We start from the raw sequence: 23,672 nt of genomic DNA on the forward strand, positions 1-23,672 counted from the left end.
GTAATGGAGTTTTTTTTGCCACTAAAATGTGAAAAAAAACAAAAACCAAGATTGAAATCACTGTAATCGTACTAATGTGGAGAATAATTTCCTCAGGTAATTTTTACTGTACAATGACCGTTGTAAAAAAAACAAAATACAAAAATAAATTAGGGTGATTTTTTTTTTTTTTATCTTTTGGATTTTTTTCTCATTTTTCAGTACACTAGACTCTGCACATTATATTTTTACATTTTATTATGTGGTAAACTAAGTGATGTTATACTTTCTTGAATTACACCACTCTTTGTAAAAAAAAAATGTGTTAAGAAAAAATCTGGAGCTTTGTGTGCAGCCCTAATAAAGGCAAGTGCTAATTTATATATATATTTTTTTTTTACCAGCAAAAGTCAAGGGGAAAAAATAACTTCAATCCCTACACACTGTGCAACTGTGACTCCCGCCATTTTAGATAACCAGTGACTGCCGTGACGTCGTGAGGTAAAACAACGTCACAGGGGCTAACAGCTGACACAACCCGACACGTGACAAAATGCGGCGCGACGATTGGTTGTGTCGGTTTAGGCGGGAAACAAACCATTAGCTAACGAGTCCACTCCAACTAGAAATGGTGACGGGTTGCAGTGACGTGATGTCGCAGTTTGAAATGTCATTGCTACCTGACGATCTGTACCCGGGGCCGGGGTTGGGGCTAAAACGTGAAGAAAATGCCTTTCTAATCCCGTCTGCCCGGCCTAAAATGCCCAAGCCTAGTAATTCAAGCCCTTTTAAGTACCCATTTTCCCCGTTGGGGTCGGAAGACAGTCCCACACGGCGTTCGGCGGACACACGCCAGGGCTGCCGCAAGCCAATTTTCCTGTTACCGCCGTGTTTGGACGCCATGATGAAGGAATGTGATTATGAGGAGCTGCAGGTCGGAGCCGGGGCCCAGGCTCAGCCTCTGCCGCCTGTCTATGTGTCAGGGGTGAAGATGTCGGTGCAGGAGAGGATCTCCCTGTACTGCGACCAGATCCTGCGTCACTGCAAGGTGTCCTGACAGGACTGAGCCCTTCCCTCAGTCTTATGTACAACTACTACTATCATGCCTGTGCCAGCCTGGTGTCATAAAAAGAGGAATCCGTGATTTCCCTACATACATTTTCACACAGATTTCAGCTAATTTTCTGCTTTAACCTGTTAATGTCTGAGTTTTATTTTCACTTTTGTGCTTTTTATTATCACCTAATGTCTGAATTTGTCATTTTTGTGCTTTTTATGACCTTTCGATTGTTTTTTTTGTTTTTTTTAAGCAGGGCAAGGTGTAGTTTTTACTATATAATGTACAAGAAATGAAAGTCCACCTGTGGTAAAATTGTGTCGAAGAAAAAAAAAAAAAAGCAATTCAGCCATTGGATCTTGGATTTTATTTTTATGGTGTTCGTTATGTGGTAAAAATGACCTGGTGGTATCATTCCCCGGGTTGGTATCAGTACGGCAAAACCAAACGTGTGTGTTTTTTTCTTTTTACAGTGAAAAAAAAAAAAAAAAAAAGTTGCAGTTTTTAGAAAAAAAAATAGTTTGCATTTGCCATTTTCTGAACTTTTGTGTCCTTTTCCCCGTATATGGGGTCAGGTGACGTTCTGCTGATACCTTGTTGGGATACAATCATTATCACTCTTGTGGTCGGTTTAAATTTAATTTTTTATTTTGATCAGATTTTTTTTTTTTTTTTTTTAGAACTAATTGCGAAATACGTTTTCTTTTTAATTATTTTACGCTTTATTTTTGAAGGGGGGTTAGGCCTCTTTCACACATCAGGTTTTCGCCGTCAGGCGCGATCCGGCGCTTTTGACAGAAACCGGATTCTGCGAAATGCAGTGGTGGATCCGGTTTCCCCCCCATTGACTTGCATTTGCACCGGATCGCGCCGGATGGCCATGCGTTTCATCCGGTTTTCGCCGGATCCGGCAATGTGTCGCGATCCGGCGTCTGGAAAAAACGGCTACTGTAACGTTTTTTGTCTCCGGCGAAAAAGCCGGATCCGGCGCGTCCGGCTTTTTCACAATGAAAGCCTATGAGCGCCGCAATGCGCCTGATCCGGCGAAAGCCGGATCCGGTTTTTTTGGTCTGAGCATGCTCAGTAGCTCTGCCCACTACAACCTGTCAAAGAAGGGCTGTAGGAACATGCTATATATAGTTTTCCAGTAGCCAATCCCGTTCGGAAGGCCACAAGGATCAATTTTAAAAACCGGATCCGGCGTAATCCGTCGAAAAACGGATGTACTGGATGAGACGGATCCGGTTTTGTCTGTCAAGAAAAAGACGGATCCGGCAGAAAACCGGATCTGTCACATCCGGTTTTACGAAACATTTGCCGGATCCGGCGTTCCGGCACGACGCCGGATCGCGCCTGGCGCCGAAAACCTGATGTGTGAAAGGGGCTGATTTTAACTTTAAAAAAATGCTACAAAGAAGTGTTTAAAAAATCTAAGGTTTTTTTTTTTTTTTTTTTTTTGTGCTTTTGGAGCAGTACTGACTACAGGCAGTTTTTCTGTATCATTTGATTTAAAAAAAATCTGTCTTGGACCTTTTGCGCAGAAACACTAAAGAATTGGCATATTGCTTTTTTTTTCTTCTCTCATATGGAAATAACACAATCACATACACTATATAAATATGTTTTCCCAAGCGTATTCATAGAGTATTCGAAGCTTTGTGGATTTTATACCAGAGACTTCTCCACAACCTAAGGGCGCACAAGCGTATTACCAGTCCGAATATGTTCCAATAAAACATGAGATCACACTCTGACCAATGTTATTCTATGGGGCTGTGCACAATCGCAGCTTGCCTGAGTTTGACCTGATAAATGGATCACACTCAGCCATGCAACTCAATAAGTCCGTGGTAAGCATTGGACTGCACTCGGATGACATCTGCGGATAGTTGTTTTGTTCCTCGATTTCATGTTTAGACACGCTGATAGTGAATGAGCGTCCTTTGTTTAATTATTGACTGTCATATATGGACCTTTAGGGTATGTGCACACGCTGCGGATTGGGGTATGGATTTGGCCACGCGGATTTTGTAAAATCCGCAGGTAAATCTGCAAGTCAAAAGACATGCGGATTAGCCTGCGGTTTTGCCCTGCGGTTTTTCATCTCCACAATGGAGGAGATGGCAAACCGCAGCGGAATCCGCAGAAAGAATTGACATGTCAATTCTTTCTGCAGTTTCGAAACCGCAGGAAAACCACGCGGAATAATCCGCACCGTCTGCGGTTTTTAATATCCATAGGATATTATGGTACTGTACACCGCAGCAGAATCCGCAGCGTGTGCACACACCTTTAGGGTATGTGCACACGGTGCAGTTTCTGCAGCAGATTTGGCCCTGCAGAACTGCAGTGATGTACAGTACCATTTAAGGCTATGTAAAACAAAAACCGCTGTGCACATTCTGCAGATTTGGTACAGATTTAAAACTGCAGCATATGTCACTTCTTTTGTGCAGTTCTGCTGCAGTTTTACATCTACTCCATTATAGAAATCTGCAGGTGTAAAACTGCAGGGGAAATCCACACGAAATCCGCAGGTAAAACACAGGTCATTTTACCTGCGGATTTAGCAAAATCTGCGTGGAAAATTCCACAGCAGAATCTGCAATGTGTGCACACCGTTAGGGTTTGCTCAAACTAGCTTATAAAAAATGGCCCTATATATAGCTGCTGATTGTAATCCATTTTTATATACATAGATCACACAGATAACATGAGGGAAAAAAAAGTCATCCCATTGTGCGGGGTGAGAATGGGGTTGATTTAATATATACTGTGTATATATATATATATTTTTTTTACACTGTAGTGTGGGCAAACACAGGCACATTTGTTACCTATACTAATACATTGATGTTTGTGTACATCGTGTGAATGCCATTGCCACAACAAACCTTGCAGATGACAATAATTGTAGTTGGATTGAAGCAATGATTCTACACAATATACCTAAGTCTGTATGCAGCCCAGCCTTGAGCTTTAAAGGGAATCAGTCCAAAAATGGGGTGACAATCAGCTGCAGCCACCGCCATCAGGGCTTATCTACAGCATTCGGTAATGCTGTATATAAGCCCCTGATGTAACCTGAAAGATAAGAAAAATGAGTTATATTACACTCCCCGAGGGGCGGTCCGGTCTTGGTCCGATTGGTGTTGCGGTCCGGCGCCTCCCATCTTCTAATGGTGACGTCCTCTTTGCTGCCTGTCGTGGCTCCTGCACAGGCGCACTACTCTGCCCTGTTGAGGGCAGAGCAGAATACTGCAGTGCCCAGGCGTCGGACCTCAACAGGGCAGAGCAGTGCGCCTGTGCAGGAGCCACGATAGGCAGCAAAGAAGAGGACGTTGCCATTAGAAGATGGGAGGTGCTGGACTGGACCGCGACACCCATCGGACCAAAACCGGACCGCCCTTGGGTGAGTATAACCTAACTCATTTTTGTTATCTTTCAGGTTACATCGGGGGCTTACCTACAACATTACAGAATGCTGTAGATAAGCCCCTGATGGCGGTGGCTGCAGCTGATACTCGAAAAATGGGGTGACAGATTCCCTTTAACGATAAATTGTAATTCAGTAGGGCAAAGTGGGAGATTTTGGTTTTTTTGCAAAATCCACAATAATAATGAGCTTGTTGATTTTCAAATCTGTAGCTCCAGTGGAGGATACAGACCAAAGAGGGCCCCTGTGCAAGAACAATATATGGGCCCTTTGCTATCCAAAAGCTCATAAAAATGCACAATTCTCCTCTGCTCAGCTTGGCCAACCCACTGTTTTTTGTTTTACACAGCATGTGTGAATACACTATAACATGCATTGGATGTGAAAGTCTGCGTCTAAAACATTCTATGTGCCTAAATGATTGATTGAAAATCCTGAATGAAGTAACAGTTTTCAAACAACAATAACATGGCCATATTTTAGGGTCTGTCTGAAAACCCCAAAACTTCAATTCCCCTCCCCCCCGAAGTTTCTTTGATAGACTAACTTTGGCTCAGCAGTGATATGGAGGATCTGGGTTCTGTTTATGTATCCTGCTTTGTTATTCCAGCTATCTGAAGCTTAGCAATATGGAAAATATTGCGTAGTTATAAAGGGGTTGCCCGTTTTTAAGCTATAAGTCTGCAGTCACTTTGTGTCCTGACGTCACGCGCACTGCATGCTGTGGGGCTTCTCCGGGAGAGGGCGCTGACACAACTGCAAGTATGAGTTGCATACTTCTGTCCACATTCCGACTAGACTGTTTCTTGCCTCGCTCAGACTGCCGACTTGTAGCTTAACTCCTTTTTGATGTTGGGCATAACAGTACACCCATGTCGGAATCCCTACCTTTGATGTGGGCTTCAGCGCAGAGCCCACATCTTTCCTGGCACATGTCAGCTGTTTTCAACAGCTGACATGTGCCTCTAACAACCGCGGGTGTTAACCTGGTAAATGCTGCTGTCAATCTCTTAACTTCAATTTGCGCTTCCAGTAAGCATGCCAAAAATCCCTCCCATCGGTGACCCCCGTCACGTGATCGCGGGTCACCGATGGGTTGGCATGACAACCTGAAGTCTCCAGCAGACCTCTATGGTTGTAATTGCTGGATTGCTATGAGCATCGCCTGGTGGTCGGCGCACATAGCAAGTGAGCATTTCTGCTAAATGCAGGTGATCAGATCATCGCCTGTATGTAGCAGAGCCAATTGGACAACTACAGCTTCTAGTCTCCCATGAAGACTATTGAAGCATGCAAAAAGTAAAAAAAAAAAAAAAAAAGTTTTTAAAAATACTAAAATCTAAAAGTTCAAATCACCCCCCTTTCGTCCCATTCAAAATAAAGTAATAAAAAAAATAAACATACACATATTTGGTATCTCTGTGTTCAGAATTGCCCGATCTATCAATATAACCTCCCCCCACCCCCGATCGGTAAACGGTGTAATGGGGAAAAAATATAAAAACGCCAGGATTATGTTTTATTGGTCGCTGCTACATTGCAATAATGGGTGATCAAAATATCGTATATACACCAAAATGGTATCAATAACAATATCAGCTTAGTGCGCAAAAAATAAGCTCTCACCCAGCCCCAAATAAAAAGTGGAGACGCTACAGGTCTCGGAAAATGTTTTTTTTTGTTTTTTTTTAACAAAGTTTGGATATTTGTGGAATTGCACTTTTTTGCAATTTCACCGCACTTGGAATTTTTTCCCATTGTTCAAAAGTACAACTTGTCCCGCAAAAAACAAACTCTCACATGGCCATTTTGACCGAAAAAATAATTAAGTCTCTGAGAAGAAGGGGAGCAAAAAACGAAAATACCTCTGTTCGTTAAGGGGTTAAAAGGGTTGTCCACAACTAGGACAACCCCTTAAACTAAATGTTCGGCCCCCAATAAAATAATTAATCCTATACTCGCATGCCGGTGTCGTTTCCGCGTTGTCTGCACTTGCTCTCCCTGGGGCTGTGATGCACTGTTTTGGCACGTGATGCCGACGCCCAATCAGCGCTGGTGTCAGTGTCTCCTTCGTACGAACTGAACATGAAGAAGCCGGGAATCAGCTGCAGCCCGGACTTTTGCTTCATGTTCAGTTTGTTCGAAGGCAGAGACAGTGACGCCAGCTCTGATTGAGCGCTGGGCATCACAGCCCCGGGACCACGAGTGCCGACACCGTTGGAACGGAGCTGGCATGGGAGGAGAGTACAGGCTTTATTAATTTATTGGGGTATAACATTTAGAAGGGGTCATCCTAGTAGTGGACAACCCCTTTTAAGAATGGACAATCACTTTAGGCATCAATAGGATATAGTGTGTTTAATTTTCATATCCTTTTTTCTTGTGGGAGATACTCCACCATCACAGCTGTTTGGTAGCAACCTACTCATTTCTCTTTGTTCAGGACACATGCATGTTTTGCAAACCTGAACATGAATGTGTATAGGTTGGTAGTGGAGACAGAATTAAAAAAAAAAAAAAAAAAAGTTTGGAAAAGTACATGCAACTAAAGTTTAAAAAGGTTGTTAGGTCATCAAATACCTGTGTCCAATCTATAGAATAGATCATCAATAGCAGTTTGTGGGCTGCAGCACTTTTTTTTTTTTTTTGCTGTGGCTGGATTTAAACACTTTCAATAGAGCTGTGCTTATCAGCTACACCCAATGTAGAGGCCAACTACTGCAGCCCAGCTTATATTCAAAAGAACCCTGCAGCATCCCCTACTCTTTGCATGGAACCGCTATCACAATTCCGCTCAAAGTGTTCACATCCAGCCACCACCAGAGCAAGTAACGCCTGAGCGGTGGAGTAGCTGGGTGTCGGGCCCAACCGTTCTGCTCTTAGTCACCTATCCTGTAGATAAGTCATCGACTACCAATGCCCATACAACCCTTTTTAAATCCAAATATATAACACTGATCCTGTGACTAGGCAAAAGCTGAATGTTACTTTGTTTCTAATTTGGGGCTATGCTTAGGTATTTGTACTTTTCTCTAGCAAAGACTTAATAATTGATGTTGAATACTTTCTTTAATTGTTGTAGGCTAAAGAAGTAGATGAGTCACTTTGTAGATACCTTTCAGAGAAGTTAAAGAAGAAAAAAAAGTGGACTGGAGTTTGGAAAACAAACCCTGAGGCTTTTTTTCACAAATCTGAAGAAGGTGCTATACAGTATGTTGGAATTCTAGTTGAGGTATGTATGTCATTTTTGCCTTTAAATTGGATATCCGTTTTAATGTACTCACATATTAGTTCATTTGTCTTATTACTTAGGCACATCTAATATTTTTTATAATAAAGATTTTCTTTGCACCCTGGTGCTTGTAACATCACAACATTCTAATTAACCAGACGTCTATTTTCAGCAAGCCAGGAAGACTAAACTGTTATCTATATGTTGACTTTTGAATTTTTGTTTCTTTCTGGTTGATCAAGTAAGCCTGTGATACTGACTTGTAAGCTGACAATTTGTTGTAGCATATGTAGCATATCGTGCTCTTATCCTGGATGACTAGCAATACAGGGTCATGGAACAATGATGTTTTCTGATATGTTGATTACAAATTATCCTAGCCAGCCAGTTTGTTGACTTGCGCAAAATAGAGGAGGAAACAAATAGATTACATTATCAAACAATGGTCTTATCATCATTCTTCCCCTTTACCTGTGAATACTGTGTGAAGGACAGTTGCTAACTATAAAAAGGTTATATGCCTCTGTAACAAGAGACAAAGATTAATCCAAGACATCCAAGAGAACCAGAGACTATTCACAGGACAGCAGCCCAAACATGGCTCCATCACGAGGGACACAGGTTTGTCATTCTACAGGATGCCAGCTTAGGGGACCTCGGCCCAGCTGGAAGAATACAGATCTGCTCCATTGACCATCGCAAATCTATGCATACGTTAGGATAGTCAGCATTTGGACCCACCGATCGGTTTTGCTCCATGGGTATGTTTGTGGCGCCAGGAATGGGACTCGCCGGTCACCTGGCTCCATGGAGATGTTCGGAGAAGCCAGGTTGTGACCCTCCAGTCAACTCACCTTGTACCTCAATGGACTGTCATTTTCCTAAGCTTGTCCTTACATCTTCTGTGTGCGTGCCACAGGTGGGATAGTCAGCCCTGGAAGCTCTGAAGTCATCAGAAGGGAGAGACTCTGTCATTTGCACCAGCTTGGGTATTTTGCTGGGACTGCTCAATGTGTTACTTGCCTACTTTGTGGTTCAGTAAAGTATTGCCACATTGTTTTACCCTCACCCTGTGTTGTTTGAGTAGCATTACCCACAGTAAAAGGAGAGCGGCATTACTGGAGATGATCCCTGGTCATAGAATCATAGAATCGTAGAGTTGGAAGGGACCTCCTGGGCCATCTGGTCCAACCCCCTGCTCAAAGCAGGATTCGCTAAATCATCCCAGTCAGATCTCTGTCCAGCCTGTGTTTGAAGACTTCCATTGAAGGAGAACTCACCACTTCTCGTGGCAGCTTGTTCCACTCATTGATTAGTCTAACTGTCAAAAAGTTTTTTCTAATATCTAATCTGTGTCTCCTCCCGTTCAGTTTCATCCCATTGCTTCTAGTCTTTCCTTGTGCAAATGAGAATAAAGTTGATCCTTCTACAATGTGACAGCCCTTTAGATATTTGTAGACAGCTATTAAGTCTCCTCTCAGTCTTCTCTTTTGCAAACTAAACAATCCCAAATCCTGCAACCTTTCCTCATAAGACAGGGTTTGCAGTCCGGACACCATTCTGGTTGCTCTTTTCTGAACTTGCTCCAGTTTGTTGATGTCTTTTTTAAAATGTGGTGCCCAAAACTGGACACAATATTCCAGATGAGGTCTGACCAAAGAGGAGTAGAGGGAAATAATGACTTCACGTGATCTAGACTGTATGCTTCTGTTAATACATCCTAGAATTGCATTTGCCTTTTTTGCTGCTGCATCACACTGTTGACTCATATTCAGTCTGTGATCTATTAGTATACCCAAGTCTTTTTCACATGTGCTGTTGCTTAGGCCTATTCCTTCCATTCTGTATATGCTTTTTTCATTTTTATTGCCCAGATGTAGTTCTTTGCATTTTTCCCTGTTAAAAACCATTCTGTTAGTTGCTGCCCACTTCTCCAGTTTGTTTAAATCTTTTTGAATCCTCTCTCTCTCTTCTCTAGTATTAGCTATCCCTCCTAGCTTTGTGTCATCAGCAAATTTAATCAGTTTACACTCAATTCCTTCATCTAAATCGTTGATAAAGATGTTGAACAATACAGGGCCAGGACAGAGCCCTGTGGTACCCCACTTGAGACATTCTTCCAACTGGATGTGCAGCCATTTACGACCACTCTTTGGGTCCGATCACTAAGCCAGTTATGAATCCACCTAACAGTTGCCTTGTCCATTCCATACTTAGTCATTTTTTCAATAAGGATTGTATGAGAGACTTTGTCAAATGCTTTGCTGAAGTCAAGATATACTATATCTACAGCATTTCCTTGATCCACCCAATCAGTGATACCGTCATAGAAGGAAATTAAGTTAGTCTGACATGACTTATTAGTTACAAACCCAAGCTGACTCTGTTTAATCACTTCATTCTTATCCAGGTACTGACATACATGTTGTTTAATAATTTGTTCAAAGATCTTTCCTGGTATAGAAGTCAGACTCACCGGCCAATAGTTGCCTGGGTCCACCTTCTTCCCCTTTTTGAAGATAGGAACAACATTTGCTCTTCTCCAGTCTTCTGGGACTTCTCCTGTTCTCCAAGAATTTTCAAAGATTATGGAGAGGGGTTCAAAAATTTCTTCTGCTATCTCCTTCAGTACTCTTGGGTGTAATTCATCTGGACCTGGAGACTTGAATTCATTTAGGTTAGCTAAGTGTTTCCTTACTATCTTTCTGTTTATAGATATCCTGGATTCTTCTATTTCCTTAATAGGACAGTGAAGAACAGTTGATGTTACATTTCCTTTCTGAGAGAAAACAGATGCAAAATAGGAATTTAAAAGTTCGGTCTTCTCAACATCCTGTCTTACCATTTCATCATTTTCATCCTGTAAAAATCCTATAGCATCTTTGACTTTTCTTTTACTTTTGACATATCCCCAAAATCCTTTATTATTGCTTTTGACATCTCTTGCAAGCCTCAATTCATTGTCAGCTTTAGATAATCTGATTTGTGCCCTGCAGGTTCTGCAGACAGCATTATATTCTTCTTTAGATATGCCTCCCTCTTTCCATTTTATAAACTTTTTTTTCTTCCTTTTTAGCATGTGCTTAAGTTCTGTGTTCATCCATCCTGGCTTCCTTAAATGCTTCCTATTCTTCCTTCTTTTCGGAATTGTTAACAATTGTGCTTTGAGAATTTCATTTTTCAAGATTTCCCATCCTTCCTGGACACTTTTGTCTTTAAGGATATCCAGCCATTGGATCCCTCCAATTCTCTTTCTGAATCCCTTAAAATCTGCCTTTCTAAAATCTAACCTTGACGTCTGAGTCTTCACAGGTCTTCGTCCTCCTCTAGTTATCCAAAATTCTAAATTAGCATGGTCTCTACCTCCTAGGGTCCCAGCCACTTTTACCTCCTCAACCATTTCCTCCCTGTTTATAAGGATTAGATCCAAGGTAGCAGTTCCCCTTGTTTTCTCCCCTACCTTTTGGAAGAGAAATTTGTCAGCAAGAGAGGATAAGAATTTCCTTGACCTGTTAGTTTTGCCTGAGAGAGATTCCCAACAAATGTCTGGATAGTTGAAATCTCTCATGACAACTATGTCATATTTTTTGGAGAACTTGGCCATTTGATGCATAAAGAGTTCATCCATATCTTCAGCTTGCACAGGCGGCCTGTAGTAAATGCCTACAATGGTGTCCTTTCCATTGTTCTGTCCTTGTATTCTTACCCAAACAGTTTCCACAGAACTCCCAGTCTCCGAAGCTTCAATCTCTGTGCAGATATACGCGTTTCTAACATACAATGCGACACCTCCTCCTCATTTATCAAGTCTGTTTCTTGCAAATAAGTTGTATCCTTCTAGTCTTGTGTTCCAATCATGTGTATTGTCCCACCAAGTTTCAGTGATTCCAATGACATCATATTTCTTTTCCTGAGTAGTTCCAATTCTCCTTGTTTGTTGCCCATGCTTTGTGCATTAGTATAGAAACATTTTAGTTTGTGATTGGTTTCTCTTTCTCCAATATTTTTATTAATTAGATTCTTTTGTCTTTGTTCTTCCTTTCCACTTCTAATAGCAGAGTTCTCAATAGCACTTGTCAGGTGTATGGCTTTTTCTGGTCTTTTGCTTCCCTTCCCATGTTGTTCTAGTTTAAAGCTCTCCTTACAAGTGTAGCAAGGCGACTTCCAAATACATGTTTTCCAGTCTTCGTAAGGTGTAGTCCATCGTAAAGGTAATTCACTCCGTTATCCATAAATCCAAACCGTTGCTGACGGCACCATCGACGTAGCCAGTTGTTCACCTGTAGAATCTTATTCCACCTCCTTGTTCCATGGCCATCCACTGGGAGGATGGAAGAGAAGACCACCTGCGCTCCCAGTTCTTTCACTTTCTTGCCTAAGTCTTCAAAGTCTCTGCAGTCCATCTGGTTTCAGCTAGGAGACTAGGGCACCCGCTGAACCCCCGTGTCTCTACAGTGCTCAGGGCCACCAACAGTGCAATTGGATAGTGGGTAGTCAGGTCTACTCAGAATTAGTGCTATCCTATTAGTCAGGCCCCACTATCAAAAAATGATGGCTTGTTTTAGTAATATGTCATCCATTTCTGTTATGGTAAAAGAATTGACAGAGAAGGGAATTAGTCCTCAGACGTTTTATTCAATGAAGATATTGGTATCCCGTTCTCAAGTAATGTATCACTTTACATAAAACGTAACACTTCCTTAATGTGACAAGTGCCCAACAGCTGCAATTCAATAATTTTTTTTTCATGTAAGGAAATATTTGTGTTGTTGACAAAGTGTAAACATTTTATAATCGGAAAATTGGCTAATACAAATTAGAGTAAATTTTCTCAATCAAAAACATCCTAAAATCAACACAACAATCTAAACCGTGTCAGATTTGTAAAATGTATATGTAAAAGCTTGTTTTACCAAACTAAGATGTGTCTTAAATGCACAACTTGCATTAAAGAATTGCCATGTGTTAATATGTAGACACAACAAAGAAGATAAATCACAAGCTAAACTGGCTCTAGAATAGTTAATCTTTGAGACAAGTACATTTTTTTTTTTTGGGCATGTGGCAACAGAGGTATAGCGCACTAGAAAGGAATCTTTGTGTGCAAAACCAATAATAACACATATCGGCTATTGTCAGCCTTGACTAGTATAAGTTACTCTTCTCAGTTTGTCTAGTGGGGAAAATGTGCCTCCTGTGCCATAGTCAAACACGTTTTTTTGCACTTTTAGAGTCATTGTATTGTAGTTTAGCCATGAATTTCTAATTCAGCAAGAAAGCTTGGGAAAAAAAGGCTTTGTTTGTCCCGTAAACAACCTATATCTCATATCCACAAGGTGGGTGATAAATAATTACTCGGAGTCCCAACTTCTGGGACCCCCGCTGACCAGAAGAACAGGAGTTCTCCTGTATGCTCATGAAGTTAGTAAGCAATGCTTTATTCACAGGGAATCTCTGACCCCATATTCTCATGATTGCGTGGTTGTCTCTATTATTTCCCTGTCAGATTTCCTGTGTGCTATTTTGGATTATAACAAATGACACATCTCTCAGATCCATAATTAATCACATAAAATTGCTCCAGTGTGAACAGACTCTAAATATATATATATATATATCACGTTGCATCTGTAAATAATTTTAGAATTTTTGACTGAAATAAATCGGACTAAAACCAACCACAGGCAACTTGAATCTTACACTGGCTGTGGAATTGTGAACCAGTATGTTTTCCTCTGAAATGTGTTCCAGATGAAACAATCTTGGAAGAAATGTACAGGGACAATGGCCCCGATTGATCTAGTGATTATGCCAGAATTGTGGTGTAAATTGCAGCTTTTGCTTTGAAAAGCTGCAATTTTTTTGTGCAGTGCTTTAGTTTTGCCCAGCTCTTCCAAGATGGCTTGGGAATGGTGATGTGACGCCACAGCTCGTTTAATTTATGATTTGCTATGGCGTACCTCACATCAGAAATTTTACTTCAGGCGCACCCCTCTTAATGAATCAGAAACGTCTGAAGAGTGGTGTGTGCCTCATAGCCTGGAGTAAGATTTGTGGTTTAAGGTACGACATAGCACGTCATGAGTTAGACAAGCTGTGGCGTCATGCCATCATTCCACCCATCTAGGCAAAGCTGGCCTGAAAAGCTAGGTTGCTAAATTTTTGCGCAACACAACATTGCACAAAAATTAATAATGAATCCTGAGTGTCTGACTCCAGTATGCCCCCTGTTCTAGACCAGCATTGTTCATACAGTCTTGATGAATATAGGCCTGTGTGTCTTGGTTGACTAGTCTGATACAGGTCCCTAGCCATCTTCTCCCTACTCTGCTCCACTCGACGTACAGCGCATGTATATTGTAAAAAAAAACCTGTCAGTCAAAATATTAGGGCAGGAAGAAACTGTCTTTTCAAAGTCTTTTCAAACTCCATTGCATTTCAGAGTAATATATAGCCGGCTGCGATCACACAGCCAGTATCTGATTCATGCTGCCTGTAGTACGGGCACACAAATCTGATGTAAGATTTCTTTTAAGGCTGTCATAGAAGATGTATTATGAATCCATGGCTGAACAAAATGTCCGAAATATAACACGTGATCATCAAAAGTACTAGCAATCAGAGCCACAGCAATTAACTAATTACTGACATGGTTATATGTCATAGAATAATTTATAGCGGGTTTTTTTTTCCAGAATCTTAAAAATCATATTCTCCTTTTTGTAGGTTACAAGCAAGCCTTGCCCAAATGTGTCTTCATACTTAATAGCCAGAGTTCATATTGTAGAACCATTTACTTCCAATATTGCTAACATGCAAAGGGAGTTGATTGATGATTTTTTGGAACAACTTGATCACTGCGTCCCTCTGCTAGAAATCTACCCTAATATAGGACAGGATGATGTAACCTGTGAAATTGCACAAGCCTTGGAAATTGTAAGGTACAATCATTTGCATGTATATGATGCAGAGGGAAGAATAATAAAGTTATAGTGGTAAAAATGTACAGTATTCAGTCTTGTCTGTTTTTAGTTGTACTTTTATTGTTGGAAATGGAAAGTACATTAATATTGCTGCTTAGATTTTAAAGAGATTTTTCACCACTTAGATATTGATGACCTTTATGTAAGGATAGGACTTAAATATCAGATCAGTGGGGTCCGACATTCAGCACTCTAGCTGATAATGCTGTTACTAACTCCAGCAGTGATGTGAACCATGCACGAAGTGGAACACTACTGTTCGGTCTCACTATGTATTGGCTACTAAATAGTGTGCTAAAGTAGTGGCGTACCACTTAATATACTGTGTAGATCTTGCTGTTGCCAATGGTAATGGCAGCTGATTGTGGGTGTGTCGGCTGTCCGTATAGGTCATCAATATTGGATTAGTGGAATTCGAACTGTAAGTTATCAATTAGAAAGTGGTTAAACACTCTTAAGTAGTGATTTGGATTTGCCTATAAACTCAGGTCACACGACATGATAAAAATGAGGGAGTTTACCAGTTATTTTTCTGGTGTAATATGCCTTTTTTCATTTTGTATAATTACCAACATTACATACTGTATATCCATTACTTTTACCTTTTTTTTTATGCACTTTTGCATCCTACATGCCACTTTTGCCTTTTAGCAAACAGTGGTCTTTGCATTGGTAGTGTAAGGCATCCTGGAAAATTTATGAATTGTTACATTACAAAAAAAAAAAGAAGCACTTTTTGCCACAATTCCTCTCCATGATTGCATAATGAAGATAAATTTATTTAGCAAACTCCCTTTTAATACAACCTGAATTTAAGAATAAAATTTAAGAATTATTAAAAGGTTTTCTTTATCGCCTTATTGGGGGACACAGAATACCATGGGTGTATGCTGCTGCTGCTAGGAGGCTGACACTATGCAAAAACAAGAAAATTAGCTCCTCCCCGGCAGTATACACCCACCGACAGGCACCAAGCACCTCAGTTTGTGCTTAGTGTCTGTAGGAGGCGGACCGGGATCTCCCCAGATCCGCAGTTATTAATCCAATTTTTCCTTTCAGGGTTTAGTTTGAACTTTTTAATCCTTTCTTCTTTTATCTTTTAGGTTTTTTCCGTTGGGAAACAGGGTATACTTATCACCCTGATTTCCTATATCATGCGGCTGAGCGAGCAGTGTGGTGTCACCCACATCGCAACTCTCAGTACCGCAGGCAGGACTTTTCCCTATCACCTTCCGGTGATAAGGGTTGTGGACAGGTGGCTGGTCCTTGCCGAATCCCCCTCCTCACCCCTCTCTCGGGACAGGGCTGAGAGGAAGACGGCGATCACAGGTGGTTCAAGCCGTCTTCTGCAGGATGCGGGTACAGAGGACTCCCTTCCCCCCAGCGGCCTGCCGTTTCCCCGTGGGCCCCTGTAGTCATCCTCTTCAGGGACGTCAGGTAAGTGCCTGTACGTTCCCTCCGGCCCCGCATAGGCTTCAGTGCATGGGAGAAGTTGGACCTTGGGATTACAGGTCCACAGATTTTGAATCTCCCGCCCTTTCTGCCTGCCGCGCGCTCACACAGCTGTTTGCGTCCCTTCCCTTCCCCTTTTCTCGTCAGGGAGACTCTGGGGATCCCTTCACTCACTGCAGCAGCGTCGCAAGCAGGGGACCGCTGTCATATTGCTTCCTGAGCGCGGTATGTCGGGGTAGGCATGGGTTGCGGCGCCGTCACTTTCACTTTCCCTCAGCGAGGGGAATTTCTCTGCTCCCTCCTCCCTTCCTGAGCGCGCTCTTTTCAGCGCGCCTTTTCTAGCCCATCACAGGGCTTCTTTCTCTTTGAGATGCCAGCCTCCCCTTTCTGTCATGCCCTCTCCGTCGCTGTTAGCCAATCACGGCGCAGCCGCTAAGCTCCGCCCCCATCTTCCAGCACAAGGATTTCCTGGTTTTTCACTCCTTCCTGCGCTGCTTGGGGGACACTTCGGCGTTTCTTCTGCTGCTCGCACAGAATCTCGGTAGGCTCGGCTCTGGGACAGGGATTAGCTCTCCTCGGCAGTTATTCCCTAATATCTGCGGCCATTCAGTGCAGTTTACTTATGCCCAACCCTTCAGGGGATCTCTGCTTCAGGCCCACCGCTACCTATTACGCCTGTGCGCGCTGTAAAAAGAAGTGGGCATCGTGTCAGTCGTCCCCATTCTGCCCCCCCCTGCAGTCCTTCCAATATGTCAGCATCTCAGGAACGCACAGAGTCCCGGGCGGAGGGCGCTCTTCCCTCCTCTCTCCCCCCGGAGTGGGCCGTTACTTTTGTCAAGTCAGAAACAGACTGTGACATTGTATCTCAGTCGCTGGTCCAGGTCTTAGAACGATTACCTCAGCTATCCTCAGCCACCTCTGCCCCGACCACCTCTCGGGGTGAGTCGTCCGCACCTGACCGCGACCTTCAGAGAGACAGACAGGGAAGGACTTCTAGGAAGCGGGCTCTGTCCACTTCGTCTTCGAGCTCGCAGGGCCCTTCCGCTCCCCGGCCTCCTTCTCCTTCCTCGGATGACAGCCTTCAGTCAGGCGATGATTCTCATTCGGAAGCTAGCTCAGAGGGGAACAGCGTTTCTAAAACGCGGGACATGGTCGATAGTCTTATTGCAGCTATCTTCCAAACACTAAAACTTAAACAGGATGAGGCTCCAGCTCAGGAAAGCTCGGTTCTCCTTAGACGAGCCAGACCTCCGTCCCGAACCTTTCCCAATCACAACGATTTCGATACTACCTTATCCAAACACTGGGAGCGCCCTGAGCAACGTTTCTCAGGCCGCAAGTATTTGGACGTTCTGTACCCCTTTGACGCAGAACTGCTTTCAAAGTGGTCCAAGGCTCCAGAGGTAGATCCTCCAGTATCCCGGATAGCCTCTAAAACGGTGCTCTCTCTGCCAGACGGGGCATCGCTCAAAGATCCTACTGACAGGCAGATTGAATCTCTGGCTAAGTCTATCTTTGAGGCATCTGGCGCCTCTCTCTGCCCTATTTTCGCATCCGCCTGGGTGGCGAAGGTCATTTCCGTTTGGGCAAAAATTCTTCGCAGAGGCATCTTAGCGTCAGCTCCTCAAGACGAATTGGCAGATCTTGCAGATCAGATTAACCAGGCGGGAAAATACCTTTTGGCTGCCTCCTTGGATGCGGCCGGCTGCGTAGCAAGGGCAAACAGCAACATAGTAGCTGTACGCCGAGTCCTTTGGCTAAAGTCATGGAATGCGGACACTACTTCGAAAAAGTCGCTTACCAATCTGCCATTCCATGGCTCTAGGCTCTTTGGAGCAAAGCTGGATCAGATAATTTCCGATGCCACTGGAGGTAAAAGTACTTCGCTTCCCCAGTCTCGACCAAAACGTCCCTTCAACAGAAGGGGGTTTCGACCATTCAGGCCCTTTCGTCCCTTCTCTGCCACGGAGAGAGCCACTCAACAGGATCGGCCGCCTGCCACCAGAGAGCGGGATCAGAGGAAACCTTCCTACAAACCCGCTCCTCGCTGGAGATCTAGAGGACAATATTCCAGATCTGCAGGAGCCAATTCCGGCAGATTTTCGTCTAAGTGACGGGTCACCCCCACCTGGAATTTCTTCCAGGGTGGGCGGCAGACTTTCCTTTTTCGCGGATGCTTGGCTGTCCGTTGTAGACGACGCTTGGGTCAGAGAACTCGTCGCATCCGGTTACAAAATCGAATTTGCTTCACTCCCGAACAGACGGTTTTTCCGGTCTCGGCCTCCGCGACAGCGGGCCCAGATTCCGGGTTTTCTGCAGGCCATTTCCTCCCTTCTTTCCGCCGGAGTCATTGTTCCCGTTCCCTCAGACGAACGGTTTTCCGGGTTCTACTCCCATCTCTTTGTAGTCCCGAAGAAAGACGGCTCTCTTCGTCCTATTCTGGACCTCAAATTGCTCAATCGCCACGTGAAGATTCTTCATTTCAGGATGGAGTCTCTTCGGTCGGTGATTGCTTCCATGGAGCCCGGGGAATTTCTCTGCTCGGTGGACATTCAGGATGCCTATCTGCACATTCCAATATGTGTGCAACATCAGAAGTATCTTCGATTTGCATTTCAGGGAGACCACTTTCAGTTCACAGCTCTTCCTTTCGGCCTGGCTTCAGCGCCCCGGGTTTTCACGAAGGTGATGGCGACCGTCATGGCCATCCTTCGCTCCAGAGGGATCCTCATCATCCCTTATCTGGACGATCTTTTGATCAAGGGTTCGTCTCGCCAGGACTGTCTCCGGAGCCTTCAGATAACCCTGGACACTCTCAGCCGCCTAGGTTGGCTGGTCAACAAGGAGAAGTCCATTCTGATCCCCACCCAGCGTCTGACCTTTCTGGGTATGGAATTCGACACGGAGCTAGCCCGTGTTTTTCTTCCAAAGGAAAAATTTACAACTCTGTCCAAGGGCATCAGAACTCTCAAGAGGCCTGCTCCCATTCCCATTCGGTTCTGCATGAAGGTCCTGGGGAAGATGGTGGCCTCCATGGAAGCAGTGCCCTTTGCGCAGTTTCACCTTCGCCCCCTCCAGCTGTCTCTGCTTTCAGCCTGGGACAAGACCACGAGGTCCTTGGACCGTCCTATTCGGCTTCCTCTCAGAGTGAGGCAGTCTCTCACTTGGTGGCTACGGCCAGCGTCAGTTCTCCAAGGGAGGTCCTTCCTTCCGCCTCAGTGGCGAATCATCACCACCGATGCGAGCCTTCTAGGATGGGGAGCCGTGTTCCATCAGAAAGCGGCCCAAGGCCGCTGGAAGCCACAGGAGTCTCTCCTTCCAATCAATCTTTTGGAGATCAGGGCAATTTTCCTGGCCCTTCTTCACTGGCAGCCCCTCCTCTCCGGCAAGCCGGTCCGTATTCAGTCGGACAACGCCACGGCCGTGGCGTACATAAACCATCAGGGGGGCACGCGCAGCAAACAAGTAATGTCAGAAGTGGCCAAGATATTCCGCTGGGCAGAACGTTACGTTCCGACGATCTCCGCCGTCCATATTCCAGGGGTGGAAAATTGGGCAGCCGACTTTCTGAGTCGCCAGGGCCTAGCGTCCGGCGAATGGTCCCTGCACCCCGCGGTTTTCTCTCAGATATGCAACCGTTGGGGCACCCCGGATGTCAATCTCATGGCATCTCGGATGAACCACAAGGTGCCGCAGTTCGTAGCCAGGTCCAGGGACCCTCTAGCCGTTGCATGCGACGCACAGGTGACTCCGTGGTCCCAGTTTCAACTTCCGTATCTGTTCCCGCCTCTGGCATTGATCCCTCAGGTGGTCAAAAAGATAAAATCGGAAGGCGTACCAGTGATTCTAGTCGCTCCAGATTGGCCAAGACGGCCTTGGTACGCGGAACTGGTCAACATGCTCGCGGACGTTCCCTGGAGGCTTCCGGACCGTCCAGACCTTCTCTCGCAAGGCCCCCTTTACCACGAGAATTCTCAGTCTCTCAGTTTGACGGCATGGCCGTTGAGACCGCAATTCTGAAGGAATCGGGTCTGTCCAGTCAGGTTATTCAAACTATGATCAGAGCCAGGAAACCAGCCTCTTCCCGCATTTACTATAGGTACTGGAAGGCTTTTTTCCGTTGGTGCGATGGTAAGAGTCTTTCCAATGTCTTTTTCTATCCCGTCTATCCTAGGGTTTCTTCAGGCTGGGTTAGACGCAGGTCTGTCCCTCAGTACGCTCAAGGGCCAGGTTTCTGCTCTCTCTATCCTCTTCCAAAGAGAGCTAGCTTCTCTACCACAGGTCAAAACCTTTCTACAAGGGGTTTCCCACGTGGCTCCCCCTCATCATTCGCCAATAGACCCGTGGGATCTCAACCTCGTCCTTAGCGCGCTCCAGAAGGCGCCGTTCGAGCCTCTCCAGGACATTCCTTTGTCCCTTCTCTCTTGGAAGGTCACCTTTTTGATCGCCATTTCATCCATCAGAAGAGTTTCTGAATTGGCGGCCTTGTCATGTCGTTCCCCTTACCTCATTCTCCATCAGGACAAAGCCGTCCTCAGGCCCGTTCCTTCTTTTCTTCCAAAGGTGGTTTCCGCTTTCCATATCAATGAGGATATCGTCCTTCCTTCTTTTTGTCCGGCTCCATCTCGTCCTCTTGAGAAGTCTCTCCACAAACTGGACGTAGTTAGAGCCCTGCGTGTCTATCTTGCCATGGACCTCTTCCTTTCGTCTGTCCGATTCCTTGCTGATCATCTCTGAAGGTCGCCAGAAGGGCCTTCTGGCTTCCAAATCCACGATCGCTCGCTGGATTCGTTCTACCATTCTGGAAGCGTATCATCTTCAGGAAAAGCGGCCCCCTCCGGGAGTAAGAGCTCATTCCACCCGGGCTGTGGCGGCTTCGTGGGCTGCTCGTCACCAGGCCTCGGCCATGCAAATTTGCAAGGCTGCAACCTGGTCATCTTTGCACACCTTCATGAGGTTCTACAGGGTTCATACCCAGGCTTCGTCTGATGCTGTGGTTGGTAGGAAGGTTCTGCAGGCGGCGGTGGCTCACCGGCCGACCTGAGCCTTTCGGTTACTTTCGTTCCTTTTTGCTGTTCCCACCCTTGGGACTGCTTTGGGACGTCCCATGGTATTCTGTGTCCCCCAATAAGGCGATAAAGAAAGATGGATTTTTGGTTCTTACCGTAAAATCTCTTTCTTGGAGCCTTCATTGGGGGACACAGCACCCTCCCTGTTTAAGTTGTACCGTGTTGGGTCTTAGAGTCCCTTGTTGGGTTGGTACATATGGTTCGAGTTTTTCTCGTTGCTTCTCCTACTGCTTTTTCACCAACTGAGGTGCTTGGTGCCTGTCGGTGGGTGTATACTGCCGGGGAGGAGCTAATTTTCTTGTTTTTGCATAGTGTCAGCCTCCTAGCAGCAGCAGCATACACCCATGGTATTCTGTGTCCCCCAATGAAGGCTCCAAGAAAGAGATTTTACGGTAAGAACCAAAAATCCATCTATTCTTAACATAGAGCTTCAGGAATTCTGTTACATCTAATGGTGGGGCATGTCGATTTGTGGACCCACTGTTCCACAGGGTCAGGCATGCCCAGGAAGGGGCATAGCTAAGCGGCTACCTGTGTCCACTGGAGCTTCAGGTAGCTGTCAAGTACCACTCCTTGGCAGAGCCCGGTAATTCAGCTGCTGACCCCAGGGATCAGGTATACTGACACTGATTAGGGCTAGGTCTCTGTTCAGACTAGTAAGTTCTGACACCTTTATGAAATAGTTGCTGACACGGATTTGGACTCGGTTCAGACATTCTGGTCTAGGATACTGGATCAGGGTTTGGGCCACACATGGACTGGGTTACAATGTTCTGGCACTGGCAACTCTGGGACCAGGGGACGAGTTTCTGGCACTGGCCGCTCTGGGACCAGGGGACGACTTTCTGGCACTGGCTGCTCCGGGACCAGGGCACTTCGGATACAGGACTGGTTACATCGGGACCAGGGATACATTTTCAGGTCACTGGCTGCACTGGGACCAGGGGACCTCACAACTTACAAGTAGTAAACCTTACTCATCAATGAGTCTACATGTCACTTGGCAACTTCCTAGGGGAGATGGAGTCTTTTATACCAGGGTTCCCCAACTCCAGTCCTCAAGGCCCACCAACAGATCATGTTTTCAGGATTTCCTTTGCATTGCACAGGTGAAGCAATTATCACCTGGGCAATACTAAGGAAATCCTGAAAACATGATCTGTTGGTGGGCCTTGAGGACTGGAGTTGGGGAACCCTGTTTTATACAATATGCCTCCCAGCAATTGGCTGGGAGCCATCTTGCAGGTGGTATAAATTATACTAAATGCCTCTCAGCTGAGAGGGCATTTATTATATGTGCGATGCCCTTTTAAGAGCAGGGGAGTGTGCACTATGCACACCGCCAAAGCTGCGGTGCACGCACACAGGAAACAGGAGCACGCCGGGGCAGTGAGTAAGCAGGCGTTCTTGCATGGAGTGAGAAGGAGACACCATGCAGGGGTGCCGGCAATAGCTCTACATTCTCGATGAATATATTGGGGGACAGGACCGGCGTCACCACACGGCACACCCAGGCAGGTGCAAGGTCCCTGAGCAAGGGGCATGGGGGGACCCACTCACCATCAGGGACACCGACATGCTATGGGGCTCATAATTCGGTCCCTCCATTGTGTTTTCAAATACTTCTCACTATTCCTCCTTAACACCCAGTCTCTTTCGCGTCTCCTGGCTCTGTGACGTCTCAGGGCAGAGGGCGCGATTATGTCACTACAGTGCGCCCTCTGCGCTGGGCACTGCAGGGAGAGAGAAGATGCTGAGTAGACCGGAGCTGCAGCCAGAAAGGAAAGAGGATAGGTGTTTGATTATTTATATTTTATATATGGAGTATTATACGGGGTCCATTCTCTGTGAAGCAATATATGGGGTCCATTATTCTGTATGCAGCATTATATGATGTCCATTATTCTTTCTGGAGCATTATATGCGGCCCATTATTCTTTATGGAGCATTAATAAGGAGTCCATTAGTCTGTGTGGAACATTATATGGGGTCCATTATTGTGTTATGGAGCAATATATAGGTTCCATTACTCTGTATGGAGCAATATATGGTGTCCTTTATTCTATATGGAGCATGAAAATGGGTTCATTTTTCTGTATGGAGCATTATATGGGGTCCATTATTCTGTATGGAGAAATATATGGGGCCCATTATTCTGTATGGAGTGCTATGTGGTGTTCATAATACTGTATGAAAGATTCTGTGGTGCCCATAATACTGTATGAAGGACTATACTGTCCGGTCTAAATTGAAAACTCTGCAGTCACTGCAGACTTTTGATTCCCCACAGCGCACGCACTATGCTCTGCGAGGGTTCGCCAGTTTCTGAGCTATTGTAGAATTTTCAATAGATATCACTCATGTAATATAAGAAGTGACATCTTTGGCATTGTACTACACCTATATTTCTCTGCCATATCTGTGAATCATGAGTCGTCGTATGTGTTAAGAGAGCCCACTGAGT

At 44.8% G+C, this 23,672-nt stretch overlaps 1 protein-coding gene across 2 annotated transcripts in view; it reads left to right on the forward strand.

Annotated features, from left to right (window-relative positions):
* The first annotated feature begins 542 nt into the window (after positions 1 to 542).
* SHCBP1L (SHC binding and spindle associated 1 like) overlaps positions 543 to 23,672 on the forward strand; it is a 159,453-nt gene continuing 136,323 nt past the window's right edge. The window contains exons 1-3 of one of the 2 annotated variants that reach the window (XM_073571334.1): positions 543 to 1,027; positions 7,555 to 7,704; positions 14,431 to 14,645. In XM_073571334.1, the coding sequence (XP_073427435.1) occupies positions 608 to 1,027; positions 7,555 to 7,704; positions 14,431 to 14,645 (785 nt within the window). In that variant the 5' untranslated portion in view covers positions 543 to 607. The remainder of the gene's footprint in view (positions 1,028 to 7,554; positions 7,705 to 14,430; positions 14,646 to 23,672) is intronic. The other variant, XM_073571333.1, reaches the window with a different exon arrangement.

This window comes from Dendrobates tinctorius, unplaced genomic scaffold, assembly GCF_039654945.1.
Source record: "Dendrobates tinctorius isolate UK_male_01 unplaced genomic scaffold, ASM3965494v1 ptg000029l, whole genome shotgun sequence".
Classification (NCBI taxonomy): domain Eukaryota; kingdom Metazoa; phylum Chordata; class Amphibia; order Anura; family Dendrobatidae; genus Dendrobates; species Dendrobates tinctorius.